General features: G+C 40.9%; 2 protein-coding genes across 5 annotated transcripts in view; both read right to left on the reverse strand.

Moving 5' to 3' along the window:
• Nucleotides 1–8,086: 8,086 nt before the first annotated feature.
• Nucleotides 8,087–15,269, reverse strand: HUS1 (HUS1 checkpoint clamp component). Of its 2 annotated transcripts, none has more exons than XM_027451288.3 (8): nt 15,112–15,269; nt 14,700–14,827; nt 13,965–14,141; nt 13,226–13,333; nt 12,274–12,348; nt 10,156–10,255; nt 9,342–9,473; nt 8,087–8,432 (listed from the first exon to the last, which is right to left on the reverse strand). In XM_027451288.3, exons 1-8 carry the CDS (start codon nt 15,161–15,163, stop codon nt 8,350–8,352), a joined length of 855 nt encoding a protein of 284 aa, XP_027307089.1. In that variant the 5' UTR covers nt 15,164–15,269; the 3' UTR covers nt 8,087–8,349. The 2 variants fall into 2 exon arrangements, with proteins under 2 accessions (XP_027307089.1, XP_071889422.1); XM_072033321.1 differs by lacking the exon at nt 15,112–15,269 and adding an exon at nt 14,913–15,041.
• A 3,176-nt stretch (nt 15,270–18,445) lies between these two features.
• ICE1 (interactor of little elongation complex ELL subunit 1) overlaps nt 18,446–19,545 on the reverse strand; it is a 32,765-nt gene continuing 31,665 nt past the window's right edge. For all 3 annotated transcript variants that reach the window (XM_072033319.1, XM_072033320.1, XM_038174132.2), the window contains one exon: nt 18,446–19,311. In XM_072033319.1, the coding sequence (XP_071889420.1) occupies nt 19,130–19,311 (182 nt within the window). In that variant the 3' untranslated portion in view covers nt 18,446–19,129. The remainder of the gene's footprint in view (nt 19,312–19,545) is intronic.

The raw sequence follows: 19,545 nt of genomic DNA on the forward strand, positions 1-19,545 counted from the left end.
AATATATGCTGGGGGACCACCCACCTGGAAAGCTGCTTGGAGGAAAATAACATGGTGATTCTCATGGATCACTAGTTGAACAATGTGCCCTTACAGCAAGGAAGACTAATGGTATCCTGGGATGTATTTGGCAAAGTATTGGAGCAGGTAGACGGAGGTGAACTAAGCTGGTGTGACCTTAAAAGGAGACAGTGAAGATTAAAATCGGCTTCAAAGAGGGATTTAACTGAATAACCACTGACTAAAACTTTTTGGCAAAAATTAAAGATGAGGGACAACAGGAAGTTGCATTGAGAGCGACCTTCAGTTACCTTCATGAGCTGTTGCTGCTGCTGAAATACATGCAAATTCACATTTTGATCCCACGTCTCCCCACAGTTGTCTGTTGAGCCTCCTCTAAAGTATTTAAGATACCAAAGTAGATTATGATCATAATTCTTGAAGCATTTACCTCTTAAAAGTTTTTGACTGTTAACTGCCTGAGCAAAAATATTCCCAAATTCCCAATAAGGAGCATGAAAGAAAAACACTGGTGATTGAACTACCCTTTAAAGTCGCTGTGGATCTTGGCAGAGATAAGGAGATAGGCTTCTGCTTTGACCCATCATTGACCCTAAACTCCGCTAAAAAAATCTTGCCTTTTTCCTGTAATAAATCTGACAACTATCAGCAGGAGGAAGATGAAATTCATCCCCTCACTTTAACTCATTACATGACAGAGTTCTGCGATTTAACGATGAGAAAACTGTGAATAATCTTTCCAGGTATTCAGAAGCCACTTTTTTTGGGGGGGGGAGAGGGGGGGGTAGGTCTCACAGTACGGACATGTTAGCATAAAGCTGGAGAAGGACATCAGCAGAATAAATTTCTTTCTGAATCAACATAATTTTCTTCTTTGGGACTACAGAATCAGAGAATCATTTAGGTTGGAAAAGACCTCTAAGATCATCTAGTCTGACCTTTAACCTAGTATTGTCAAGTCTATCACTAAACCGTATCCCTAAGAATCATATCTACATGTCTTTTCAATACCTCCAGGGATGGTGACTCAAACACTTCCCAGAGCAGCCTGTTCCAATGCCTCACAACCCTTTCAGTGAAGAATTTTTTCCTAATATCCAATATAAAACTCCCCTGGTGTAACTTAAGGCCATTTCCTCTTGTCCCATTGCTTGCTACTTGGGAAACGAGACCAACCCCCACCCCACTATGACCACCTTTGAGATGGTTGTAGAGAATGATGAGGCCTCCCCTGAGCCTCCTCTTCTCCAGACTAACCAAGCCCAGCTCCCTCAGCCGTTCCTCACAGGACTTGTGCTCCAGGCCCTTCACCAGCTTCAATGCCCTTCTCTGGACACACTCCAGCACCTTGATGTCCTTTGTAGTGAGGAGCCACAAACTGAACATATTATTCAAGGAGCAGCCTCACCAGAGCCAAGTACAGAGGGAGACCACTTCCCTAGTTCTGCTGACCATGTTATTTCTGATACTAGCCAGGATGCTGTTGGCCTTCTTGGCTGTCTGAGCACACTGCTGGCTCATATTCAAATGGCTATCGATCATTATCACCAGGCCCCTTTCCTCCAGGCAGCTTTCCAGCCACCCTTCCCTCAGCCTATCTTTTTGCATAGAGTTGTTGTGCCCCAAGTGCAGGACCCAGCACTTGGCCTTGTTGAACTTCATACAGTTGGCTTTGTCCCATCAGCCCAGCCTATCCCGATCCCTCTGCAGAGCCTTCCTACCCTCAAGCAGATCAACACTCCTGCCTAACTTGATATTTTCTGCAAAATTACTGCACTTGATCCCCTCATCCAGATCATTGATAAAGATATTGAAGAGGAACCGGCCCCTGAGCCCTGGGGCACACCACTCGTGACCAGCCTCCAGATGGATTTAACTCTACTCACCACAACTCCTTGGACCCAGCCACCCAGCCAGTTTTTTTACCCAGAATGATGTGGTAAACTCAGAATGATGAAGTGTCAAAAGCATTACTAAAGTCTAGGTAGCAAATATCCACAGCCTGTCCCTCATCCACTAAGCACGTCACCTTGCCATAGAAGATCAGGTTAGTCAAGCAGGACCTGCCTTTTGTAAACCCACACAGACTGGGCCTGATTACCTAGTTGTCCCGTATATGCCACATGATGGTTGGTAATCAATATGATCTGCTCCATGACCTTCACTGTCATAAAAGTCTGACTGACAGGGCTGTAGTTCCCTAGGTCCTCCTTTCGGCTTAGAGTAATAATCCTCCTACACCTTAGTAAATGAAATGAAATTCAGGTGGAGCGTCCTGTGTGTGATGGGATCACCATGCCGCCAGTGTGAAGTAGCCAAATAGAAGTTCATTTGTCAACTAGTCTAGTCATGAGGAAGTGGTTTCATGTAAAAGAAAAATCCATATGAACAGGGTCACTGCAGCCCCCTCTCTGCAAATGCATTCATCCCCTCCAACTCACAACCTATCATCAAATGAAGGAAGAAGTTTCTGTGGTCATTCCTTAATGAAATATTGGTAACACATCACTGAAGTAACATAAACTGTACTCCAGAGAGTTAATCACTCATTCTAACACATAGGCCCCTCTAAAGGGAGCCCACTATCTTCTGTGCTGTTGCAGTCTTTAAGGGCCCAGCTGCCCATCTGATGGAAATTTCAATTCCTCTCACAGAAACATAATGATTTTTAACAGTTGAGACTTCAACCTTAAAGAGTCAGATCATGAGCTTGCAGAACACGTGAAAACGCTCAAAAAAGGCAAGGTAGCTCACTCAGAAGCTTTCCTGAAGGCACTCTGATATGATGCATATACTGTAACTTCAAAACACCTTGTCTGCCTCCCAGAGACAGAGAGACTGTAAGGAAGACAGCAAAGGGTCACTGTAATCTCTCTTGTTTTCTAAGACTCCAAAAACAGCATCAGTTACAGATACAGGACATTGAACTGTTATCTTATCCTCTAGCTGACTCAAGCACTGGAACTGCAGCCCAATGCTACCAGCCTGCATGGATGGCTCGAGCTCAGAGCACTGCATTGCATGAAGTAGGCCATTTCTGACACAACTCTGAAAATTATTTCTGGAAAGACTTGGAGTTAGCATGGCTCCATGGCGGAGTTTTAATGAGCCGTTATGATCTTATTTTCTTTAAAAGTAAACATTTGAATGTCCTAAATGGGAGTGCCTCCCAAAAACAATTCAAAAAAGCTTTTTCAAGCAGAATGAAATAAAGAATTTGTCACATGTGCTCTACATCTCCTACATTTCTGAATGCATCCCTCCCACATAAAATGCCCTCTTGAATCTCTGACTGTCAATCTGAATGACCTCTAGGAACACAAGTGTTGCATGAGATAAGCACTTCACCTGGAGTCCCAGACCCTTAAAAGAAGCTCTGCTTCCATTGTCTCAGAGCACTGGGGAAAAAAAAAAATAATAATAAAAAAAAACTGGTAACAGGGAGTCTGCTTTACCTTGCTAGCACAGTAGCCTGGGCCTGAGGCTCCTGCATTAGATCCAAGTGCTCTGCAACTTGTTAACCTTCAAAAACTACCACTAAGATTAATTTTGCTCTAGTGGAACTAAGAGCCCTCCATTATGCTAATATTTAGTCATGTGCTGAAATCACATGGGCTCACAGGCCCTGCAGATTAAACAGCTACAATTAGGTGGGTAGAAGTCCTGCCCTACCCCCCACAAATAAAAACAGAACTGCATGCAGATGGCATGTTGATGTTTGTGTCTTGATCAGAAACTATAGAAGCTACTGAAAATTCAAATGTCATGATTGGAATTTGGAATTTATTTTCATCTTCCAAAAGAAAAGTCACAAACACAGTCTATAGAGAAGGGTCCTGTGCTGCTGGGAGACCACATACCTGTTCTCAATGACTGAAAGCTTCATAGAGCCAGATTTTACATATGGCATAAACCAGCGTAACACCACAGATTTCAGATGAACTAAACTAATTTATGCCAGCTGAGAACTGGCCACTATAATGAACAAATATGCCCGAGGCACACAGAAGTCTCAGGCCTATGCACAAATTTTTCCATATTATGTCACAAAATTAGAAAGATCATTTCTTGAGTTGCTAGAATGCTTTTAGGTTCTTTGAGGAAATACTGAGATTTTTGACAGCGATCAATTTTGATCACTTTGAAAGTCGTAAATGATTTTTTTTCTAGCAATTACTGATAGTTATTTTGAATAAAACAGAGGCTGAAGTTGTTTCCAGATTTTGTTGAGAATGTTACGAGCACACGCCAGCACATGACTGGACTTCACTTAAAATACTTTAGATCTGAGTATGATAACTTTTAACATGTTTTGTAAAACAAAACATTTTTTTTTTTTTCCCCTATCTGTTCATTTTTGGAAAAGACTCCTGGGATTTGACTGATTATATTTAGGTGTCCTACAGTTTCCATTTCTGGAAGTTTATCTGATTCGTGAATATTAGAATAAATTACTTGGAGATCCTGCATGGCATCCCCCACAGTTATATGACACAAGAGTAAACCATACAAGCTCATATAGTACAGTCTAAGTCCAGCAAGTGTAAGAAAATCAACTAATTAGCCAACTACTTGTTACAAAACGTGAGGAAGTCCAACATTACTTTACTGAACTGCAATAAACTGTGCCCCTGACTGTCATCTATAGTACATCACGTGGTGACACAACTTGAATCAATTAATTCTATAAATTACATACATCTGCCCTCACACCTAAGGAAAGAAGAGCCACACATTTATGACACCAGCTTGAATATATTCACAGTTTGTTTCTCTTGTTATTCACTGAGATTTACCAATGAATAAAGATGTCCGTGGGTAAATAAATACAAAGCAAAGGCTAGAGTTTAGATTTAGACCTCACTCAGAGAAGTTAAATGCACCAGAAATCTTTCGTGCATTTGTCATATATTGCACCCAGCCGTGTGGTACGAATTTTCTCATTTTACTGAAGAAGCACTGAAGCACAGAGAGGCTTAAATCCAGATCCTGTAACCTATTTATCTGCTTCATCTCAGCTGAATTCAGCATCTCCCAGGATCTGTGGCCTCAGTGATTTGACAGAGCAATTTCACAGCTCTCTACTACCCTCTGTTGTTTACTTTTTCAACAAAAAATTTGCTCTTTCTGAATTGCTGTGGCATTAGAAAAAGGAATATTTGCAAACTCTTTTTCTAAAGCAGAATAAAAACATGGATTGGCGGTGTAGAGTGTCTTCTGAAAGTGAGAAAAACAATATAGTGAGAAAAACAATATAGGTAAGTTTTTGTACCAATGCACTGACACACACAAGCAAATGCTTTCTTGAAGGCAGAGAAGTTTTTGCTACCTACTTCAGTGAAGTTAAGGGTTTAGCTGATGGCTGCAGAAGTGTTGTTTAAAAGACCTGAGTAATGGCTGCAGAATTTAATCCTATTAATGTAAACAGGGAATCAAAATTCACAACATTGTAATAAGAAAATAACAAACAATGTGAACTTGGCTCTCAAACGCCAAACTTGCAAGACAGAAGTCTGTTTTGGATGGTTACAGAAGGTGTCAGACGTATTCAGTTTGCCAGACATTATTACTTCTTGCTTCAAATTTAGAGCCTGGCAGGGATTAATGGAAGATAAAGAGAGTCAAAAATCAAATCAGGTCTCATGAAGGGCCTGATCACCCAGGACATTTCATTCTACAGGAACACTATGTTTTCAAAGGTTCATTACCACTGAAAAAATAGTTAACTGTTTCATTTCAAAGGAATACTGGTTATTTAGTGTGACCACTGATCTTTTATGCTAACTAAGCTAATGGAGATGATGAAAGAAAAAAGATTTCTGCCCAAGTTTCTTCTCACTTTGGATGGTGGGGTAATGTTTGACTGCACCCAATGTATATCAAATACTGGTGTTTAATCTGTACATACCTTCATTTACTGGAACAGTGGAAGACACACAGCAAGGAACAGGCTCCAGAGACATCCACAGAATGCATTTTAAAACATTCTGATTAATCTTGTGTTTTGTTTTGTTTTTAAAGATCAAATAGTCTTGACAGGAATTCAGTTTTCAAAAGAGCCCAGTGTTTCCTCCTTTTGGAGGTGAAAACTCAATCATGTCATTTAAGAAAAACTGTAATTTAACAAGGTGCAGGTTGGGAAAGACACCCAGTAGACAAGGTCACCAAACACTGTATGCTAAACAAATGAAAAGCCATATAAACATTTCACAAGATAAAACTAATTGTTATGCTTTTTGCTAGAATCCTCGATAATTATGGTAAAGCTGAACCTGGGCTATCACTTCATAGTGCAAAGACTTGTTGTCTATTTCTGGCTGGGGCTGCTTCCTCCTCCTGCAAACACCCTCCACACAGGTATCCAGATCTAGGGAGATTTACTACTGTACGTAACACTAACCAGTAACACCTCCTTACTTCCTGCCTGGTCTGCAGCTATCTGATGTCTCTTGTCTCTTGTGTTGGCAGAGGGATTGTATCTAAAGACTGTACTCAGAAGATATAAGGTAAACACGGTCCTGGACAGTGTTTGCACACAAAAGTTATAAGGCAATGATTTTCAAACTTGTCATACCTTAATTTGGTATTCTAAGGCATTTTTCTAAGTACAAGCATGGGATAACATTCTGCAAAAGAACTAGCCTCAGTTGGACTCTTTCCAGTACATCTGTCTCTCTTTAAAACCATTCCTCCTTGTCCTATTATTATCTGCCTGACCAAAAACTTGCTCTTCGTTTTTTTTATAAGCCCCCTTGAAGTACTGAAAAGTTGCAATGAGGTCCCCACAGAGACTTTCCTTCTTCAGGCTGAACATCCCCAGCTCTTTCAGCCCTTCCCCATAGAAAAAAGGAAGCTAGCGACCCAAATCACAGTTCACCTGCACAGGCCCAGATCTGTGCTGGATGTACAGGATTGCCTTCAGGCTGCTTTGGGCATTTGCCAGGGCTGCAGGACAAACTGCCTGCTCACTGTAACATAGGAGGCCTGCAGGCATCTCCCACTTGTTACCAGGGATCATGCTACCTAGATTTCTTTGTCTTTATCTAAACCTGCAGCAAGAAGTTCCCATGTGAACATCCTTTCTGTTGGAGGGATGTATGGAGTTGTTTTCTTTAAAAAAAATCCCCTCCAGGGATTGGATCTGAATAGCATGTTGCACGCTGGTCAGAGGCCTGTTTGAATCTGCACAACCAGCACCTGAAGACATGTAAGATTCTCTCTACGAGCCTCTCCTTCTTTATGTTAGTAGACTGGTAGATATTAGTCCTTTTTCTCCCCATTCTTATCTTCAACCTCTGATCTTTTCAAAGATTAAAAAACAATGTACAGGAAATCCAGCATGCATGCATCTTTAGACGTTTATAGTATGTAACAACAAAGCAATACTTAAAAACCATCATTAACTTCTCCTGGTAAGTCTGCTTCTAAACTTCTCTTTACAGCTGCATGCCAGAGCAGTATTATTTCCCTACCCAAAAGCAACAATTCTTTATTAGTATCCCAAATCCATCAGAAATACCAAAAGCTTCAATTCCAGATTATATGTTCCTACCTCCTACTGCAGTTGTATTGTAACTGAAATACATGGTCAAGACAGAAATCTCTCCCAAAGCATAATTCAGCTATAGTTCATCTCAAATATCAGGATAACTAGAAAATTTATGTCAAGTTTTCTACTTTCAAACTTTTGTCACTGAAGCCAGAGACCTTGTAAAGTTGCTTCTCAAGTGTGTCATACAGTGGACCTCAAAAATTATGGCTTAATGGTTGTCTGATGCTCAGTGCTGCATAACCTTAAGTTAATACATGCAGTGAATGCTTTCCTGACTGTACCACATAGTAATATCAAACCTCAAGTTGTTTTCTTTTCTGAAGGAACAAGAACACAATCTGAATATCCACAAGCTAAATATCCCATTCATCCAAATATTCCTAATAAAGAAAGAACAGCCCCCTTCCTTGCCCCTTCTGGAAGCTGACTTATGTACAGGCACCAATGCTAAGGAGATGAACACTTACACCTGAAATTTCAGCAGATTCAATGACTCAACAGCACAAGTGTCAGTTGGTTAGAACAACTGTATAAAGCGTGTATTTGACTAAATTGTTTGATTATGTCTTACATTTTACAAAATGAACAGTGATCCTTTTCCCCCACCCAACCCCATCTTATAGAGGGGGTACAGTAACATTTACAGAGCAAGCAGTCTATAATCAAAAAATAAATGTCAGGAATTTATATACAACTCAAACAGGTAACACTGATAGTTCTTCTCCCCCTTTGTGGACAGAGCCTCTGGTTCAAAAATGACTGTGATTCTGAATCCTTCAGGCAAGTGCTGGAATAAAATACTGAAGGGAAACATCCTCGTGGAGCAAGATAAAGTGGACGATTCTCTTACTTACGATATCTGTAAAGAGAAACAACACAAATCCAATTTGAAGTATGGCAAATACTTTAAAATGACATCCTCTACAGAATGCCACCATAAGAATACAATATTTCTACCATATCCGATACAGGATGCAGTTTTAAAGTATATTTTGAAGTAAAGAGGATGACTAGGCATATCACCCAGTAGTATTAAAGTCCTTGAAGATCCATGAAGAATTATTGAGTCTATGGCAGTTCATACCAAAAAGGAAATATGTAATTGTAAGGCATGCAATATTTTAATTCCATGACTTAATCTTCTCTGGGAAACCCTTAGCATCAGCACTAAACTATAATGCAGAGATGTTCTTCAGAGGTCAGAAGTCCTTGGGAAAGGCACATGGAGTTTTCAAAATAGAATACAAACCCTGCACAGCTTCTGCTTAGGAAGAACACACTGTTTCTATGGTTAGAAACATCTGCTGTGTAAGAAGCATTTCGGTATTAGAATTAATTTGGTGCTGGACATAAGAAAGTACAAGGGAAACATTTTTTTAAAAAGTCAGTAAATTCATTTTTCCAGTAGAAACTAAAGCTTTAAGAATTTCCAAAAAATACTAACATTCTTAAATACAACAGTTTAACTTCAAAACAAAGATGACAAAAAGGCACACATGATCGGTCAAGTCCAGATATTCCAACTTGATACTTTTAAAAGGTCATGGCAATGCTTTTTAGTGTTTTGTTTTTTTCTTCTCTTTCCAAAGCATGTAAGGGCTGAAGCCCACTGACTAAAACCAAAAATATTAACAATTCTCAAGCACAGTAAAAATAGCGAAGTTTTAAAGTGACAAAAATATATATATATATATGTTCTCCTAAGACTACAAGGACAGCAAACCTCCCCTCCTTAACTGGGGTCTGCAAACAGAGCTGTTGTACTTACTGCACAAGGCTTTTGTGGGATTGACCTGCTGTCCAGCAAGCAGCTGCTGCAGCTTCTTGATGTCTATGCGTGCCTCAGCCATGCTTTCCAGATCTCTGTCTTGAGCAGAGCTTTGACATCCATCCTCTGATGCTGGAATGAAAGAACACATCACTCAGTCAAAACATCAGAAGGGATTTCAAAACCTGTAAGGACACACCTGACAATCACTGAACAGTTGATATTCAAAGGGACTGTTTAGCAGCAGCGCAAGGAAGCTAAAGCCCAGTTTTCCTACAGATTGTCAATGTTACTGGAAAAGATTCCCCGCATAAATATGGGATAGACATTGGCCACTTTCCTTTTTAAGGTTTCATTTGACGACTTCAAAGGACTTGATGCTATTTTGTAAGTACTTTTATCAGCATCACACTTACATGTACATAATGAGACCAAACAGTAGACTCAGGGGAGACACTATCACTCTCTACAACCACCTCAAAGGAGTTTGTAGCAGGGTGGGAGTCAGTCTCTTTTCCCAAGCAATAAGACAAAAGGAAATGGCCTCAAGTTGCACCAAGGGAGATTTATATTGGATATTAGGAAAAAATTCTTCACTGAAAGTGTTGTGAGGCTTTGGAACAGGCTGCCCAGGGAAGTAGTTAAGTGACCAGCCCTGGAGGTATTCAAGACATGTAGATGTGCTCAGGGACATGGTTTAGTGGTAGACCTGGCAGTGCTAGGTTATCACTTGGATCTTTAAGGTCTTTTCCGATCTAAATGACTCCGTGATTCTGTGAAACAGACACATGAGGTAAGAAACAAGGAAACTTACCCCAGGGAGGATTTCCCAAGTTTTTAAAATGTGTTGTTACAGATACCAAATCAGTTTCTATTTTCAAATTCATTTCTCCATTCAAGTTTGCTTCAATCACCTGCAATACAATCAGTTTTAGGAAAGCCACTTCTGCACTGCAGAATTACAACAGAATAAAGTGCTCCTCTGTTCAAGCTTCCTGAAGTGCTTCAGTGCCTTCAAAAGCTCAATTGCACTTTTTGAACATGGTTCAAACATCCCAATGCTCAGCTACAAAATACATTCCTCATCATTCCTGTGGGAAAGATCCCAGACCATCTTTCCTGAAATTACAGCAAGAGAAATTCAATCTCTCTCCAGTACTTTTAGAACAAGTACTGGCTTTGGAAAGTTCATGTGCTGGACAAAGGCTTTAGAAATAAGAGACTGAAATTGCAGATGATGAACATTACTGCATGCCCTTCCAGGTTTTCAACAAACAGAAAGACACATACGCAGTCCATACGATACGCACAGAAAATGGGATGAACCAAGAGCTGATCTGCAGTTGCTTTCCCAGACTTAAAAACAAGACAGCAGCTGCACCAGAGCAACGACTCCAAGCAGTACTATGGACTGCTAGAAGTCCTGGAAAAATGCTGAAAGCCTTCAAATTCTACCCTGACAAAGTGTCCTACCAGAAGATCATATATAATCTTATATGAATCCTAGGCAAATCAGAGGATTCCTAACACACATCTAAGCACTTCACTTCTGTGATCAGAAGAATTCTCAATACTTTATAGAGGTTCACATGACAACCAGAATTACCCATGGAAGTGGAGATGCCCACGGATGAATGCTCCCACACAAGGACCAATTACTATTTGAAAGACCTTCTAAAAGCCATTTTTGTAGCTCTGATCTTGACCATATTTACTATCAGGATCTATGCATCTAGCATAAATATTTCTGACACTTGATGTTTTTGATCTTTAATAACAGAAAAGCTTGCAGAGACACAAGTACTTTGCCATCTCCCTTAGAACTATCAAAACTATTTCCCAGAGATTTACTTACTTTTGACTATAAACATATTTTGGAGCATGAGGTAAGGAATTTAGGAACACGGTTATGCCAGTGTTAATATACTACCTCCTCTGAGTGTTGCTGCACACCAAAGATCAATCCCATCACACAGCTACGCACAACAAAGCAGTGCACACAGGGTAATCATGTACGCTGAGGATATGGGAGGGAAAGCACACTCAGAGTGCGCCCTGAAGGCTTACAAAGGAGAAGAGTTTGAAATGCTTTACTCTTCTCTTTGCATGATGATTGCCATTTGCAAAATTGCCAGAAAGCCATTGTTAGTTTTTCAACCCTTCCAAGCCTTGTAAGACTAAGACCTACCCAATTTCAAGATTCTCAGTTTATAAAAGAAATCTATTTATTAACATTGTTACAAACATCCCCAAACCAAACTATTCCAAAGCTCTATATCTACTTACTCCCTTTAATGCCAGTAAATTCTGGTGACTAAGAGCAATTAAATTAAAAAAAAAAATCCCTTAAAAATAAAAAAAAAAATCCCTTTCCACACCAATTGCAGTGTTTCTTCCAGTGGAAGGTCTACCCGCACTCCAGAAACCCAGGGTGGGCTGAAAGCTCACCATGTCAGAATCTAAAGCACAGGTTGACATCCATGAGCCATGAGAAGGATTTCCTCTAAATCATACCTCAAGTTCACCAAAAGGTCATTTCAACAGACATGTAACACAAAACTCACTTAATAGGCATTTCTTTAAAGAAATCACCTGGAAAGTCTCCAGCTAGCTTCATGAAAGACTACAATTTCTTTCCAGCTGTAAAGAGTGGCTTGCAGGAACACGATACCATGTTCTTTCTGGAATTCAGTACAAAGAGCACCACATTCAATGAGGTCCAGGACAAGCTTTTCAGCGTCAGTCCTAAAATAAATCCCATAATTCTCTTCAACCCTTGCACAATCTTCAGGTACCTTTGGTTCAACATCTGACCCATCCAAAAATAAAATAAAATATAACACAGGGGCACCAGTTTGGGCAACAGGGAAAAGCGCTACGTCCAAGATAAAATGACATCTGTAGGACAACGACTTGAAGTGTCTTAACTTACAATGCTATGGCTGAGATTCTTCATTCTCTCCACAACACTCTTCATTGTTTTCAGTGCTGGTAGGTAAATACTGACCTAAGAAGACACAAGAACTGCATTCACACCAATATTTCATGTGTGAATTAGATGCAATGCCTTAATTTCTCCCTTCAGTCATACCCTTAGACTCCTGAGTTATGTACTGAGCTCACAAAGCACAATATTTAACTAAAATCAGGAAGTGATCCAGGAACAGAACTCTTTCCCAACAGAGCATCACTAGCAATTACTTCAGAAATACTATCCCAAGTCTGTGTTCAGAATAAAGCACAGACAATTTCTGCAGATCAGATTCTCACATGAACCCGCTAAAAGTTAGTATAGCCAATCAGTTTTAAAATTGCATCAGTATAAATCTGAAATAACAGAATAAAATGCATAAAGTTTCTACTGTGCCATATGTCTTCAAAATTGAAATAATCTTAGCTGTAGAGGTAACATACATCCCTAACCTCAAATAGTAACTCATTTGCACAAAGACCTTTATTTGCAATTCTGCTAAAAGTCAAAAAGGATATAGAAAGAATATATAAAAAACAAAAGGAAACACGTATACATCCAACTTTGCCAGGTAGGCCGTAAATTACAGATATAACAGAATATTTGGGCTACTTGGAACCTAAGAAGTTGATCACATGAAGTAATCATATGATTGTTTTATGCTCCTGTCTAAAGCTATGCAAGTCCTTTGCTCCTTCCCTGTCCCACCCTGAATATCACAGCAACAATCAGTAACTACCTGCTCTGTTTTTTGAGCTCTTTTTGTCAAGACGGAAGCCATGTGCCCTCTCCAAACATCTAGCTTCCATCCTTTCCTTTTCTGTTCCATCTCCTCTCCAAAACCCACTGGCTGTATACTCCACTGCTGTAGCCACCTCCCCACTCCACAGGGAATATAAAAACAGAGTCTTACATCAAAGTCTGGCACCCTGGGCTCTCTGAAGTCATTCCATAATCTTCTGGGAATAACCCTCACAGGAATGTCATGTGTCACAATCCTACTGCTGCTTGATAAGGATGGCTTGAGGGAGAGAGGATGCTCTTGAAGTTAAAAACAGGACTTGAATTCTGAATCCAAGTTTTTCAGATCCAGTCTAGGAAATACTAGAACCAAGTGCCTCAGACACCCAGTTCCAATTTTTCACAGCTTCCACAGGTCCCCTATTACGCAGGCTTCGCTTTTGAATAAGGATGAAATTGCAAGTCATTGCTATTTATGTGCTATCCTTCAAGTTAAACAGGGAAGATGTGTTAAAACCAATGAAAAATCTGAAGTGCAGTTTGAAATTGAATAGCATGACAGGCAAAAACAAAACAAAGAGCCAAAAAATACACTAAAACCTCCTGCACCTACAGGCTCCAATGAGAAGGCAATCATCCACAGAAAATTTAGAGGATGAATAGAGAAAAGGTAGCAGGTGACAAAGACGTTATAAAAAGGTGTCTCAATCACATGGCTTTCATTCTTCTTCCACCTCTTCCTTGTCTTTTGGAAAATACAAAGCTCATTCTGCGCACTACCAACCATGATGGCAGGAAATGCCAGTAAAATGGAAAACAGCAAGATTTTTCTTTCTTTAGTTTTATAGAGTTATACCAAAGCTACCAAAGCTTTTACTTAATAACGATGATAAAAGCATTGTTGCACTTACTAGCTCCACAGAAACTTTGAGACAAGGGCAGTGTTTGTTAGTCAACTTGATCTTCACTGCCTTAGCACTCTGGGCAGTTTTTAATGCTCTCGACAGGTTCTCAGGTGTGAGCTCTAAATAGATTTCATTGTGATCCGCAGCCACTCCTTCCATCTGAAATTCGTCAAAGAAATTCCCCTGCAAGTTTTAAAAGTTGTGAAATAAAGTAAATTAAAAAAAAAAAAAAAGTAAAGAAAAAAAGGAAGAAAAAAGGCAAATGAAGTGAGGCAAGTTTGACTTAACAGACCTTAACTTTAGAAGCATATGCTTACAGCAGGTTTCCTCTGCCCAGCACCACATGTAGAAATTAATACAGGCTGCGTAAGGATGAAGGCCCATTTCTTCAGAGCTAAACCCATTAACTTCAGACCCTGCCCTAACACACATAGGTTGTCAAAACATAGGGTATTAGGGATGAGTTATGCTCAACTGTTTCCAGTTCTGGGCAGGATCTTGTGGGCCAGCACGTACTGAAGCCTTACAAAGAAGTGACAACCCAGGAAAAGTGGCGTCTAGCCCGAAACACTGGGTCTGCACAACTAAAAGGCAGTCTCGCAAAACAGAGCACCTTGACCTGAGACACCTCAGGTAAGGGCTGTTGTTGGAATTGCCACCATGTAAAAAGGCCCCAGCTGCATGCTCTGGTTTGCAGTGACGTGTTTTGTTTTGTTTTGTTTTTAACTCCCCCCGGCTTACCTGGCACAGCTCGCACCACATGCTGACCCCTCCATTTGCCACCTTATCGCAGAGGATGAAGTAGAGCTTGCCCGCGGTGAGACGCAGCGTGCAGGTCTTCGCCAACCTGGCGATGGTGTTAACGACACCTGCGGAGGGAAGGGGAAATACTACAGCACCAACTGCTTTGCTGGCAGGGGATAAACCCTTAATCCCCAAAATCACATCTGATACCAGAAAATCCCAGAAACGCCGAGGGGATGAGGGGGAAGAAAGCGACCTCACGCTGCCCCCCCCCCCCCCCCCCCCCCCGCTGGATGGAGCCACGGCCTGGGCCTCAGCGCGCCTACAAAGGGGCCGGCGCACACAGCCCTCCCTCCTCCTCCTCGCCGGGTGAGGCTGGCCGAGGCACCGCCGAGCCCGACACACTCACGGCTGAAGTTGTTGAGGCAGGCGAGATCCACGATCTTAGCCCGAAAACGCATGGCAGCGCTCCCCGTCCCCCCGCCGCCGCCCGCCTCCGGCAGCGCGGCCCAAGGCGGGGCCCAGGCGGCCCCGGGCGCGGCTGACGCGAGGGGCGGGGGGAAGGAGGGCTCGGGGCTCGCCACAGCTCGGCATGCCCTTGACAAAGCTGTAAATCCAGATATCTGTGTGGTTTCTCAGCCCTGTTGCCTTTGAGGGGCTTTCTTCAAACGCCCTGCAGCAGAAAATAGGGGTAACCCCAGCCTCACGCCCTGCCGTGGAAGGGCCGGGCTCAGGCTCTGCCTCTAGGGGTGTTCCTAAGCTTAAGTGATCACAAGGGAAACAAGCAACAGTCGTGTAAGGAAGTAGTAACCCTAAATATAATCCTAACCAGAAATGTAACTCTAAACTTAATCCCCTTAATTTAAACTTGAACCCTAAGCCTAACCCTAACCCAAAACCTCAATGTTATCTGAAACCCTAAACCTAACTGTAAATCCTAACCCTGAAACTAACATTTAACTTAATGGCTAACCATAAACTTAAGCTTAAAACTAACCTAGGACACTAAAGCTAAAACTAAACCTAACACTAACTCAAACCCTAACCTCAACCCTAGCCACTAATCCTAACCCTTACACCTAAACCTAATCCTAACCCTAGCCCTAACCCTAGCCTGAACCCAAATGCCTAACCTTAACCCCAAACCCTAATGTTAAACGTAAGCCTACACTTAAACATAACCCAAAACACCAAACCTATCCATAACACTTAAGCCTAACCCTAACCCAGGACACTAACCCAAGCCATACGCTACTGGCTAAACCTAATCCTAACCCCAGCTCAATCCTAACCCTAACTGTAAACCTAAACCTAACTAAACCCTAGCTAAGCCCTAACCCTAAACCTAGACCTAAACCCCAACCTCAACCCTAATGGCTCACCCTAACCATAACAGAATCAATCACAGAATGGTTGAGGTTGGAAGGGGCCTCTGGATGTCATCTAGTCCAACCTCCCTGTTCAAGCAACCTAGAGCACACTGCACAGGATCACATCCAGGTGAGGTTTGAACATCTCTTGTCTGATAATTCCAACCTAGTTCAGCCTTGAAGCTGAAGTTTTCTCAAAACAGGATTTTTACTGTTTTCATCACCTAATGTTTTCATCACCTAATGGGTTTGTTGCTCCTAGTACATCCCCTAGAAGTATTCAGGCCCCTGTTTACAGCTCTGGGTGGTGAGGAAGCAATTAGTGTCCAGCTTCTAGGCAGAACTGTTAACTCTTTCCTTGCAGAGCAGATAAGGCAGAGCACAGCAAAGTAGTTAACCCATTCCTCACAAACACAGTTCAGTGCACTTGAAGACCCAGAAGGTTTCTTCAATCTCAGTTCAATGGATGCAGATGCTGCTGTCCCCATACATAGGTCTAGCCTGCGGTGAGGCTGAATATGTATTCCAGAGATATGGATACACACACCAAGTCAGCCACAGTAGACCAACACAGACAGAGCCGTGCCTTTACAAGAAAACACAAACAGCATTCATATAAATATGAACACAGACAGTGAAGCCATTTTTCCCCCTTTCATCAGGATTGAAGTTTCCTGTTGAAAACATACACAAACCTTCACTCTCTAGATTTACACACAAAATACATTCACAGACCTTTCAAATATTAACACGGGTTTTAAGTCTGTCAAATAATCATGACTTATCTGTTACCTTAAAAGCTGGTTGATTAAACTCTCTAAGACTCAAATGGAACTTTAGAAAGCATGCATTTTTTAATTGCTGCACTGAACGAACAGGGGGATTACTCCACCTAGTGTATGCACGAGTTGCTCAACAACAAAGGCTATATGCAATCAGAATATACACATTCAGTAGCTTTCCAAGAAATAACTAACATATTTATACTATTTCTCAGAACTCATTAAAATATGTAAACATCCCTGACACTTGTACATTTGTCTTTACTGGTGGTCTTTCGGGGTCTTCTGGTGGTCAGTGATAGTCTTCCTCACTGCTTTCACTAGTTAAACCCAGTTCTTGCACATGCTTTCTTATCTCTGTTCTTTCTGACCTTGTTTCAACTTAGGCATGCATACTAACCTAAGTCATTTACACATCCAAGGACATAGGCATTGCATGAGTTTCTCACCTAGTCTTCTGAAATATCCTCCAGGCCTGGGTCATCAGTGCCCCCCATTTTGAAACACAAGTCTGTATATTAAAGCTGACTAATTAGCAAGTAAGGTAGTAACAGAGATATGCAGTTCTATCTAACTATACATAGCAAAGGCTTGGCCTATCTGTTCATAAAACATTTCAGATTTGACTCCATTGTTCTATTAGGGAAAAAAAATACAAAACAAAACAACAACAAAAACCACATTTGTTCTTTTGGCTCAGTATCAATCAAGTCATCAGCTCAGACCTTGGGTGTTTCCAGATGCAGGTCTCCTCTTACTCACCAGTTTGAAGGTCATTAGCAAATTACATGTATACACAGGACTCAAATTAACAAGAGGATAATGCTTTGTCTTTCTTTCTTTTTCTTATTAAACTGTCCTTATGTCAACCCATGAGTTCTTGCACTTCAATCTGTTGTTATTCTATCTCTTATCCCACTGTGGGGGTCGTGGCAGTGGTGTGCCTGGAGAGTTGAACCACAATAATCAGAGAGAGACTTTTCTCAGTATGGTGGATCTGAGTGCACCAACAGGCCTTAATTGCACTGATGAGCGTCACTGTGGATCTTCATCCACCTGCCTCTGACCTAATCTCCTCAAATCAACACTACAGTTATTTCTACTTCAGCCTCCTAGATTGACCTTTTAACCTCTTTCTTCCTGATATCTAGTCTAAACCTCCCCTGGTGCAACTTGAGGCTTGTGTCTAAATTTCATGTAGATACATCAGGCATTTGTACAACAGGCAATACCTAAAGCTGTGCATACTCTCTGTTGAAGACAGCAGCATCTAGTCAAGCAGAACTGCAAGAAGTGGAGGACTTTTCTTTCTTTAATGAGAAACTAAGTGTGCTGCAAGGCAGACCCGCAAAGAATCATGAGCTCTATCAACAGGAGCTGGGAGCCTGCAGGTCAAGAAAGAACTGGGAAACTGCTGAGAGGAGCAAGAAACAACCCGGTCCTCAGGTGCCAAAAAGTTACAAGAACAAGAAGACACTGTGAAGTGCTTGCTGCAACTAACAATCCTATTGAAACCTGTGTCCAAAATGTAGTACTTAAGCTAGAAACAACAGTTTTCTCGGTGTGTTATTTAAAAAGACAAACAAGAACATAATGGTGTTTGCTTCTTTTATTACGAAAGATATAAAAATGCAGAGTGTAGTGAATCTATCCTTAGAAACTGAAACTTTTTCTGGACCAACATTCTATTTACATATACAAAATTCCCCAAGTGGAACAATATCAAATGTAAAAAACACATTATCAGAATATACCACATATTTACAAGTTCAGAGCTTTCATATCTCTGTTACTATAAATGCAGTTGTTACACAAGAGGTCAATCCCAACATGCTTTACGCAAGTATTTTAAATTAAGCAGATGAGACTACTCAAGTAAAATAAAACAAACTGGGCAAAGCTCTGCTATGAACAACTACTTTATACATACATACAGTACAAAATAACAGAGCCAAGTTTTCAGCCAGGCTTTATCTTCTGTTGTTGCAAAATGCTCATGCTCCAAGTTGATTGAAGAAAAACAACAGAAACAGCTACTGGTTGTTACTGACATCAAACTAGAAACCTCCCAAGAATCAAAAACATACTGGCTTTCAGATCACTGATGAGTCGTTAGGAAAAGCAAGCATTTGTATTCCTTTTAAAATTCTCCCCTCAAACAGAAAATACAAACAAAATACTTAAGCCACCACTTTGTATTGTTTTTAACTGGAACCAATTACTGCTTAGTAAAATAAGGCACTTCTTCCTTTAGACCAATACATTTCCCTAGGTTTTAGTGTAGCTCCATTTTACACAGAGAAGTGATTTCAGCTAAGCCACTTGTGACAGCAGGAGGGATGCTATTAAGAACTGTTGCTCTCCAAGCATTGATGGCTTCAACAATACCTACTGGATTGCTTGAACCCAAGTCACACAGTGAATATATGGCTGCCAGCTGCACACCCCAGGGAACACCTGCAAAAAGTTAAAACAAATCAGCTTCTAGAAATTTGAATATGCAATAATTCTGAGAAGAAACATGAAGCTAAAGAAAACATTAGTTCAAGAACTGGAATACAAACATTTATTTTGGGGATGTCTAAAATGTGAAAGTAGCAAGAAGACAATCTTAACAAAAATTCTGTAGCATTTCATTTTATAGAAGAATTTTCCAGTTTTCTGATTTCAGAGGATTTTCAGTATTCAAAG

The sequence above is a fragment of the Anas platyrhynchos genome, chromosome 2, assembly GCF_047663525.1.
Source record: "Anas platyrhynchos isolate ZD024472 breed Pekin duck chromosome 2, IASCAAS_PekinDuck_T2T, whole genome shotgun sequence".
Taxonomy (NCBI): domain Eukaryota; kingdom Metazoa; phylum Chordata; class Aves; order Anseriformes; family Anatidae; genus Anas; species Anas platyrhynchos.

Coding starts and splice junctions, on each gene's coding strand:
- HUS1 (XM_027451288.3), bottom strand. CDS start 15,163: ATGCGTTTTCGGGCTAAGATCGTGGATCTCGCCTGCCTCAACAACTTC. Junction 13,334..13,964: donor TCAAAGTTTCTGTGGAGCTA/GTAAGTGCAACA, acceptor CTCTCCCTCAAG/CCATCCTTATCAAGCAGCAG. Junction 10,256..12,273: donor AGAATCTCAGCCATAGCATT/GTAAGTTAAGAC, acceptor ATTGTATTGCAG/GTGATTGAAGCAAACTTGAA.